The 10,696-nt window shown below is 42.8% G+C and overlaps 2 protein-coding genes across 3 annotated transcripts in view; both read left to right on the top strand.

The window, feature by feature from the left end:
• LOC134449837 (zinc finger protein 2-like) overlaps positions 1-10,696 on the top strand; it is a 148,184-nt gene that overhangs the window by 100,624 nt on the left and 36,864 nt on the right. The gene's annotated exons all lie outside the window — the stretch shown is intronic.
• Positions 1,645-10,351, top strand: LOC134459263 (zinc finger protein ZFP2-like). Its single transcript, XM_063211600.1, has 6 exons — positions 1,645-1,851; positions 2,022-2,204; positions 2,411-2,472; positions 5,246-5,321; positions 6,475-6,814; positions 8,869-10,351. The coding sequence occupies exons 1-6, from the start codon at positions 1,849-1,851 to the stop codon at positions 10,275-10,277; spliced, it is 2,073 nt and encodes a 690-aa protein (XP_063067670.1). The 5' UTR covers positions 1,645-1,848; the 3' UTR covers positions 10,278-10,351.

Here is a 10,696-nt window from a genome sequence, read left to right as displayed (position 1 = left end):
ACAGAGAGACGGGGGAGGATCATTGGGTTTTGGTCACTGGACTTACAGTGAAGGAGACCGGCCCATATTTCTGGCTCCATCTGATTCAGTGACCCTTAGTTATTCAATATTGCTACCCTATAAAAAAATGTAGTGCTTTTCATTTTTTTGCAGTTAGCTTGCCTTGACCTTTGCTCTCTAGCTTACGCTCAGCTCTCATCTTCCTGAGTGCAGCCTGTTCCCATCCTTTTTGTGGGCATGATTTATGCACTCTAACTTTGCTACATCGTTGCCAAGGTTTGGATTAAGTGCCACCACTTCCTTGTATGCTGTGCTGTCCCCATCTGTAGTTTTCAGAGTGAGAAGTCAGCACAATTTTTTCATGGCAGGATAACGTTTCGACCTCAACAGTCTTCTTCAGATTCTCCTGAAGTTGAGGTCGAAGTTGAGTTGACTGTTGAGGTTGAAACGTTATCCTGCCATGAAAAAATAAAATGCAACAAAAAGGATTCTAAGTGTGCAGACTTCTCACTCTGAAAACTACAGTTGGCCTTCGTCCTGCACCTTTCCCTGGGATGTGCACAATCCTCTCCTTCAACCGCACTGTCGACATCTGCCAGCATCTCATTGTAGCGCAACTGATGCTGAGAAACTGATCTGGCCCATATACTCTTAGCTGCCTCCTGCTCCATGGCCTTGCCAGACCCCGAAGTCATGGGTCTCCCTCCAGCTGTTGATGCTCCTCCTCCTGCCTGATCTTGCCCTCCCGTCTAGCACTCTCATTGAGTGTGCACTGTGCAGCCATGGCAGTATGTACTGAGCACCTCAAACTCCACTACCAGCCCAGTGAGGATGTCAATACATCAATTTATATGCTGACCCCATAGTGAGAGTACAGCCCCTCTTCTGCCACGTGCCATCAAATGACACACTGATGTTAATGATGGCATCCTCATCCTCCCTGAGCATCTCAGCCACATCAGGTCCCTGTAGGCCTGCCTGACCTCGTCCCCGCTCCTCTGAAGCCACTGCTGACCTCTGTCAATTTCTGCAACTGGAATGATCACTAAACTGTCTTGTGATTTACAAGTAGTCTGATTTTAGCAATACCCCACATAGTCATTCCAGAAGGCAGAAATGTCCTATTCGAGAAGGGAGAGCAGCTGCTCATAAGAGGCCATTCATTTCCAGTATTTTATATATATATGTGCGTTTACATATAGTTAAGGCAACATACTCTGGGGATTACTCATGTGTCATAAATACTCTGAACATTTATATGGTATTAAAATTGGTTTGTGGAGCCAGTGATATCCAAAGTGACTAATAAGACAGGGCAAAAATGCCTGCTCTGTTTTATGATTTACATGTAGGCTACCGCTGTATGATGTAAAGGTACAGCTGTTGTATTATCATCCCAGGTAGGCCTATAGCCTGACGTTTAAACCTCCAATGCCCATTGCTGTGTTTCAAAATGAATGTATGTGGTCACATTTTTACCACCTCAGAGAAAATGTGTGGTGAAAGTAAAACAAAAACGAAAGAAAGGAATGCCAGTTTCTCCTGTCATGCCTCTGGTATGTTTTCATATGCAGGCTGGTGTTTGATCCCCACTCCACACGAGGGCAGCATTAGCATACTTGGCTTCTTCGCCATTATGCCATTGTATCTTTTACAGTTACACAGCCAGGGTGAATTTGTTTTGAAATGTTGTAAGCTCTGACAAGGAGTTGGCTGTATTTTGTCCTCCGAAAACATCCACAGGTTTCCATGTTTTCGCGTTTTTGATAATCATTCATGGTAGTGCGACTAATTCCTAAAGAAAGGTGAACGTGAAAGCTGTTGTGTGGTCGTGTTTAGTTCATAAGCATGGTAAGTTTGCCTGTGCATAATCGATCGATCTATAAATTATGACTTCGCATAGAGCATGGATGGGCAAGTCAAGCCGCTGATGCCGTAAAGACAGTAGGCCTAGGCAGACCCACTGTAGGCCTATCCGAAGATAAGTAATCAAGAATGAATGGTGGGTGATTTTCTTACAGGATTCGGAATGTAATCCGTGGATCTTCAAGTCAAGGTTACAGGAAAATGAAGTTAATTTGCAGCAGCAGTCACTGCTGGAGTATGAAGAACAAATGTGTCAATGCCAGACCCTGAGACGACAGGTAGAAGATCTCCAGAAAAGAATTGAGGAGAAGGACAACAAACTCACTGAGGCGAACAAGGTGAGACTATTATAAATGGCTTATTAACGAAACTTGCTTCTACGTTGTTCTGCACAACCCTGATATCTGGCACAGATTTCCAGTTGATTCCAGATTTTTAAACCTATGTGTTAGAAAGAGAATATGTATAATGGTCTACATTGTACAGTTTTCCTGATTGGCCCTCGCAGCAGTTCTGACTTCCTCTCATCTCATCTCCCCATCAGGTGATCAGAGCACTGAGGGATGAGGTGCAGACACTGCAGCAACAGCTGGAGCAGCACAGACGGTCAGTAGCCCACAGACACAATCCTCTTCACCTCCATCGTCCACAGTCAAACATTTGATATTACATTTGATATTACAGTGGTGCCAGTTAGTATTGGCACCCTTGAAGCTTAAGCACATTATGAGACATATCTCCAGACAACAAATAATAAGGTCAACCATGATTTTTCTATAGATAGCTTGTGGTTGATACTAAATGTAAAAATGATCAACAGCAAGGAATACTAAACTACGAGAGGGAAAAAATTGAAGAAGCTAAACCTCCTGGAACCACTGGTATTGGCACCCTTTACTGGATACCATTGTGGAAACCTAATTTGACTCAAATATGGTAGATAACAAATGGGAATCACCTTTGAAAAATTGCTTTTGCCCATAGGACATGAATTAGGCAAGGATTTTTTTTATATTTGTGTTTTAAATAGCAACCTGTTACATCTTGTGCGTCTTTGACAAATGTGAAGACAGATGGGCTGCCTGAGGACACCAGAAATACAATTATTTGCAAAAACAAGACCTCCAAATAATAAAAAGGTCATCTCAAAAGACCCTAGTATACCATTTCCAACACTGTTTGTGTTATTCAGATATTTGCCAAACAGGGAGCTGTAAAGAACATCCTTGGATGTGGGGTTAAGGGAAGAAATTATGATAGTAGTCTGTAGAAGTCGGTGCAAATAATGACAAACCACAGGGTCTAACATCTACAGACCTGAAGGTCAACTTCGAACTGTTTTGGGAAGTTCTTTCCAATAAGCATCACATGTTAAACACTACACAAAGTTTTGGTTTTTGGTTGGAGGCAAACTGAGACCACATTGCTTCATGAAAGTCATAAAAGGGAACACCTGAAGTCTGTATAAGAGAATACAGGGAAAACACAGCCCTTTTATGAATGTTTTAAGGTCAGATGAAGCAATAGTACAGCTTTCCAGTGATGCACACAAACAGCATGTTTGCATATTTTGCCAGAAAGTCTTTAAGGAAAAGGACACCCTACCAAAAATCAAGCATGGTGTAAGATCTATAATATTATGTCACCCCATTGATGCATTAGGTATTGGATGCTTTGACCATATCACAGGTATCATGACAGGCATCACAGGTATCATCATTTACAGAAAAATGTGTAACCATGTGCAAGAACACTTGGTTTGAGGTGAAGATCATGTTCAGCAAGACAAAAACCTAAAGCACACATCCAAATGCACACATCAAAATGCCACTAGAGAAGTGCAAGAAGCTCGTAGACGAATACCAAAACCTTTGGAGGCTGCCTTTGCTGTCTAATGGTGTGAGACCAATCTGTTAAGGAGGGGTGCCAATATTCATGGACATGCCCTTTTTCATGTTTTTGCTTGAAATTCCAAAATTCATTTGGAAAAAAATACTTTGCTATTCTAAATATCTTTGGACCTTCAATTAAAAGATCCTGTTGCTAAAAGTTGTTTATATTTGCATTTATTTCTCGATAAAATGCACATTTTGAAAATAAAATTAAGGGGTGCCAATACTAACTGGCGGCGCTGTACATTGCATTTGGCAGACGGGTGGTTGACGTGACGTCACTTTGCAGGACATTTGACAAACCTTTACATTAATCTTAACAGAAATGTTTCTTCTCATCTAAGACTAGTTGCCTATGAAACATAATGTACCACATCTTTTTTCATTTACATTTGTTTTTAAGAGGAAAAATAACAGTTTTGTAGGTTTTTAACCAATGTTACGTAAAAACAACAGGTGTTGTTCATAACATTGCAGGCTATGTTTAGACAAGGAACTGGCCATTTTAAAATATAGGGTTTTTTATATTAAATTTTTAATTTTTCAATTTATGATAATTCATATTCTGAGGGTTGTTGTGTTCCATGCTGTTTGTGTAATTTGTAGATATTTGTGTGACTTACACTGACTGATATCAAGGCTGAATGCATAGTGTCCTACCCTCATATGTAACCCTTCGTCAGTCTGTTTCTCCCTTAATATTGGTGTGGTGTCAGATTCACACAAATGCAGTTCTGGGGTGCTACTTTGCTACTAAACAGGCACAGCAAGTATGATTGAAATCTGTGTCGGTCGGGTCCCAAAGTGCCTGATTTCACATGAAATGACCCATGTGCCGTTGTACTAAAGTACTTATGCAGATTGCTCACGGTGTATAGAGGAATATTATAGTTACGTTTAGTATTTCTACTTCTACCCTGTGTTCTAACGGCCACTCCCAGCGATTGCTCACTCCACCTGTGGCCCAGGTGACGAACCTTGATGTGAAATGGTACCAAACAAGTTCCATCAACCCTCTATGCCAGGGTTTCCCAAACTGTGGTCCGTGCACCCCTGGGGGTGCGCAGCCTGCCATAAGGGGGTGCGCGAGCTGAATAGAGCAATGGTGAGAGTTTTTATACAGCATCAATGAACTTTAAGTAGTTTTTAATTGTACGGTGAATTGTATGCTGGAAGGGTCCATTTGAAGTGCAGTTTAACTCCAAGCCTATTGGAAAAGAGGATTATTCAAAACTGTGCATAATGTGCAGTGAATGCACAGTGAATCCATACTTGCGTGGCCATCAGCACACCAAAATATTCGCTAAGGGGGTGCGCGAACCACAATGAAATGTACAAGGGGGTGCGCGGGGGAAAAAGTTTGGGAACCGCTGCTCTATGCATATCATGTATGGAGCATGGAACCTAGAACTCTGCCATGTAACAAACAACACTGTCAGTGCATCCTGACATTCCACCTGCTGGTGTTATTGTGACTCCTTCCACAGGAACAACCGTGATGACAAAATTGGACAGAGACGTCAGCAAGGTCGGCGTGCAAGAGTAAATGACATCACTGCATTGGTAAGCTGCTTATCACTCAAATCCAATCATGAGACCTCTCCTAAACCATGGCAATAACTGAAATGATTAGCCTAATAATCAGGCTTCTAAGTTGACTTTTTTTTCCCCACCACCGCTCGATATGACTAGTAGATGTTAACAGGTGCATTCGACTTTTCGACTTTCAACCAACAAAGTGCTCGAACTTGCTAGGTCCGATCGATTTCATACAATGTCCGCATGCACATGCAGACTGCAATGCATTTTGGATGAAAATGTTGCATGATTGTTTGAAATATTGTCCGATTTACCAAATTTCAGTAATTTTGTGACGTCGACGTGACATGATGCCAAACTATCGTGGGATCAGTGCAACTACAGACGTCCCTCGTAACTCCTGCAGTTGCTTATCCCTGTTGATGCTGATTGCAAGGGTCTGCATACTGCCTCCAGGGTCACCAGCCCTTGAACTGGTTGGTCAATAGTTCACTGCACTCTGTGTAGAGGTGTTGTCCCACACCCCTAAAAAGTTTGCACTGCACCCCACTTCAACTCCTCCTCCCCACCTGCCCCCCCCCCCACACCTCACACGTGGTGTGCTACGATGATCAAACTGGTGCAAATTCATCGTCTTGCGTAAATTTGTAGTCGACTTCAAATTTGCTTTGTTTAATACCACCCACGTCGTGAAAAGTATTATTTTTCTTCAACATCGATCGATACATGTAATGTTGGTCTCGAATGCACCTGCTGTGACTCTTGCAACAAGCATCAACGGGCATGACCAACTGCAGGAGTTGATGCTTGTTGCAAGAGTCACAGCAGGTGCGTTCGGGACCAACATGTGTCGATCGATGTTGAAAAAAATAATAATCGAGAACTTTGCGAAACTGCAAAAAAGTTTGACATCATGATACAAGTTGGTTAGTCAGACTATATTTCTAACCATCATGCAACATGTTCAGTCCAGAATGCATTGCTGTCTGAATGCAGATATAGACGTTGTGCAAAAAGTTGAATGCACCTAATCTGATGAGCCAACCATAATCTCAACACCAGCCAAAGTGACTAGTAAGCTGTCCCTTCTACCAGCCAAACTGAGTTTTCACTAGACACAAAAAAAGTGTGCAAACTTCTCACTTGAGCATGCAATTACTATGTTTGAACATTTTAGGGTTGTGAGATCCCACCAAACGTCTTCCTGTCCTGCACGTCTGGAGATGATCCAACAGACACGCCGACATCACCACAGGAACTGACATCACCACAGGAACCGGAGGATGACTCAGCGGATTTTCCAGCATCTCCTGCTTATGATGATGATGATGCACTGACATCACCACGGCAACTGAAACTGCCTGTGCTGTCAGTGAAGCTAGAAGACTGCCGTGAAATGCTGGGGCCTGACGAAATTTGTAATATTCAACTGATGGAGGACGTCAGCGATGAGGGTGACAACAACGATGACGGCTACAAAGGTTATCAGGACGACGACAGTGACTTTGACCCAACAGGTAAGTTTAATTTAGTTACAAATGCACTAGTGTTTGTGTGTTTTCATGACTCTTTGTACAAGGACAGTCCCCTTTAAATTGAATTGAGTTGCAAGACAAATATGTTGGAGTTAGAACTACTGTAGGTCTCTTGCTCAAGGGCTCTTGGGTGCACCTGGATGAATGTGCCCTTGTGCAAGGCACCTAACCCCAAATTGCTCCAGGCCAACGACTATATCCGAAGCAATACTGTAATTTACAGGGTATTGGTTAAAGTGTCAACTAAATGGGTCATTTCACATGAAATCAGACACTTCGGGACCCGACCGACATGGATTTCAATCATACTTGCTGTGACTGTTTAGTAGCAAGGTAGCCTGGGCGAATAGCCGACTGTTTACTCCTTGGCAAAAGCCATGAGGATTCCGTCTCCGTGGACGATGGGAGATGGTCTGATCTTACTCTATCATTTAAATTAATTGAAGTTCCAAACTCAAATTAAAACCCATGTTGTGCTTTATTAGCATGCCTGTTACGTTATAGCGTCGCAAAAGCATACAAATAACAAAACGAAAGTGTGAATATAGTTACCTTAACCAATCAGTAACGGAGCTCGTGGGTGAGTTCTACGTCACCACTCTCAACTGTTTGCTGATTGGCGAAACACTGAGAGAACCGAGCTCGAGGCTTTTGCCAGACGATGTGCGGAGCCAAAATCTTTGGGTGGAGTACAGAGGATGGCGTCGCGAGGCTAGCAAGGTAGCACCCCAGAACTGCATTTGTGTGAATCTGACACTAATATTAAGGGAGAAACAGACTAGCAAAGGTTTACATATGAGGGTAGGACACTATGCATTCAGCCTTGATTATATCAGTCAGTGTAAGTCACAAAAGGATGTCTGAGGTGTTGTTTGAAAGCTCTTTTCTGGCTCTACAAATTACACACACAGCATGGAATACAACAACCTTCAGAATATGAATTAGAATACATTGAAAAATTAACAAAATAATATCAGAAAAACTTATATTGTCAAATGGCTGGTGTCTTGTCTAAACATAGCCTGTAAGGTCATAAACAACACCTGAAAATGGGGTGTTTGGTTCTTTGTTCATTTCAGAGATAATGGGACATAAAGGTTGAAATGAGTTGTAATGAAGTAGTAATAGAGTAGTGTCAGGGACAGGGCTGGACTGGCCATCTGGCATAACAGGCATTTTCCCGGTGGGCCCTGCACCCTCGTCGGTCCCTATTCCAGGTACTCAAAAACTACACGGCTTCTGCCCATTGTCAATGGACACAGTGGAAGCTAGACCATTTTAAGCATTCAGAGAAGGCAGGGTTGAAAGAATAAGCTCAGTAAATGAATGTTCTAAATGTTAAAGCATCAAAGGGTATGTTGTAGCTGTATGATGGCAACTAGTGGCTAGCATGTGTTGAGGAATGTATGCCGAGCACTGGAGAGGTGAAACTGAACTTCCTGCATCCTCATGGACCATCTCCATCCTTCACATATTCCGATAGACATGGTGTCATGTGATATTACTATGGTACTACCATATTATTACTAGGTGATTTGTATGATGCCATATTTTTGAGTCCCATTATCTCTGAAATGAATAATGAACCAAACACCAGCATTTCAGGTGTCGTTCATGACATTGCAGGCTATGTTTACTGTAGACTATGTTTTTTGATATTCAATTTTTAATTTTTCAATTTATGATAATTCATATTCTGTGGGTTGTTGTATTCCATGCTGTTTGTGTAATTTGTAGAGCCAGAAAAGAGCTTTCAAATAACACCACGGACATCTTTTTGTGACTTACACTGACTGATATAATCAAGGCTGAATGCATAGTGTCCTAGCCTCATATGTAAACCTTCGCTAGTCTGTTTCTCCCTTAATATTGGTGTCAGATTCACACAAATGCAGTTCTGGCGTGCTACCTTGCTACTAAACAGGCACAGCAAGTATGATTGAAATCCGTGTCGGTTGGGTCCCAAAGTGTCTGATTTGACGTGAAATGACAGAAATGTATTATAATGCCATGTCATGTCTTTTGTAAATTCGCAGATCCCAGCTTTGATGAGCCTGCACCTGCGAGGGAACAGAAGAGGCAGAGCAGAGGAGTCGGGAAAGTCAAGAAAGCCAAATCCAAAAAGTATCACTATGACAAACGTTTCGCATGCACAGAATGCGAAATGATATGTAGATTTCCAAGCCGGCTGGCTCGTCACCAAAGAGTGCACGCCAAAGAGAAAAAGCGTGCCACTGCATGTGAAAGCGCATCTGCTGAATCTCCACACGAAAGTGCGTCCACCGACTCGCCCAACGCTGAGTGTCAACAGGAAAAGGACGAAGACTCGACGTCTCAAAAGCCTTCTGGGGAGTGTGATGTCTGTGGCATGATTCTTGCTTCCACAACAAGTCTCAAAGTTCACAAAAGACTTCACACAGGTGAAATGCCATACGCCTGCAAAGTTTGCGACAAAACTTTCAGGCAGTTAGGTGGACTCCTTGCACACCGGAAACACCATCCACAGGAGACAGGTGAAAAGACAAGTGAAAAACCCATCAAGACAGCTGAAAAGCCTGTCAAGACACGTGCAAAGGGCATCATGAAAAAAAAGAAAAAGAAGGGCGTAGGGCTCAAGTGCTCACTTTGCCCCAAGGAATTCCACAGTTCAGTACTCTTAGACAGACATTTTAGAATACATTCAGGAGAGAAACCCTATCTTTGTAGCCAGTGCCCCAAGAGATTCAGCACTGGTTCTGGTCGGAAAAGTCACGAAATATTCGCCCATACAGACGAGAAACCTTTCGAGTGTCTGGTGTGTAACATGACATTCAAAACGAAACCTTGCCTTAAATCTCACGAGTTAATGCACTCTGGACTGAAGCCATTTACCTGCACGTACTGCAACAAGGCTTTTGCACATAAAACCAAGCTAAAGATACACATAAGAAGACACACAGGAGAGAAGCCCCACAAGTGCTCGTTCTGCGACGCTAGTTTCGTCAAAAACTGTGATCTCACAACACACCTACGTCGACACACAGGCGAGAGGCCTTACCTTTGCTCTATTTGTGGGAAGACTTTCAGTTACGGTCACATACTGAAGACCCACCAGAGAATTCACACTGGAGAAAAACCCCACCAGTGCACCATCTGTGGGGAGAAATTCGCCTACCCACAGCCCCTGCAGGCACACGAGAAGAAAGTGCACAAAATTGTTTCCCACGAGTGTCGAGAGTGTGGGAAGAGCTTTAAATCAGACCGAGGATTAAAATATCATGACTGCATTAAAGGTCCAAATAGCACTCCAGTGAATGATGACAATGGGATTCGTGCAGCAAAGTGCACTGAGGGAATTGAAGCAGCAAAGTGCATTGAGGGGGCTGAAGTAGCCCAGAACATTGAGACAGTGGAAGCAGCAAGGTACATCCCAGACATGGAGATGTATGATGAAGAAATGACCTGAACTTAGTATTGCTTCAACATTGCAGCCCTCCCCCTGTAGTGAGTCTCCAGTTGAATAAACAGTGTGAAAAGGGAGAGATGCCTTGCACTCTGTTCTTCTTTCCTTTGTGTTAATTTACTCCAGCCTGGGAGATAAGGCATTTTTGAGTTCAAGGGGGGTGGGGGGGGAACCAAACCAGCACTAGGAAGGTGTACCTAATAAAAGTGGCTGGTGAGTGGTGAGTGTTTATGTTAACAAGGTCCTAGGTCCTAAGGTCCTACAAAATAGAATGGCTGAAAGGTATGTGTTCAGTTCATCCTCCCAAAAAAATAGACTATTTCATGTTTGAGGCGACCTTTTTTATGTTAATGTACAGATACTGGCCATATAATTTGTTAGAATATCATGAAAAAGTTGATGTATGTCCATAATTACATCAA

Source organism: Engraulis encrasicolus, chromosome 1 (assembly GCF_034702125.1).
Source record: "Engraulis encrasicolus isolate BLACKSEA-1 chromosome 1, IST_EnEncr_1.0, whole genome shotgun sequence".
NCBI lineage: Eukaryota > Metazoa > Chordata > Actinopteri > Clupeiformes > Engraulidae > Engraulis > Engraulis encrasicolus.
This window is presented reverse-complemented; position numbering and strand designations above follow the sequence as displayed.

Bases quoted from the DNA above. Each gene is read 5' to 3' on its own strand.
- LOC134459263 (XM_063211600.1), top strand. The intron at 2,205-2,410 runs GTGAGACTATTA...TCTCCCCATCAG, and splicing joins AACTCACTGAGGCGAACAAG to GTGATCAGAGCACTGAGGGA. The intron at 2,473-5,245 runs GTCAGTAGCCCA...CTCCTTCCACAG, and splicing joins CAGCTGGAGCAGCACAGACG to GAACAACCGTGATGACAAAA.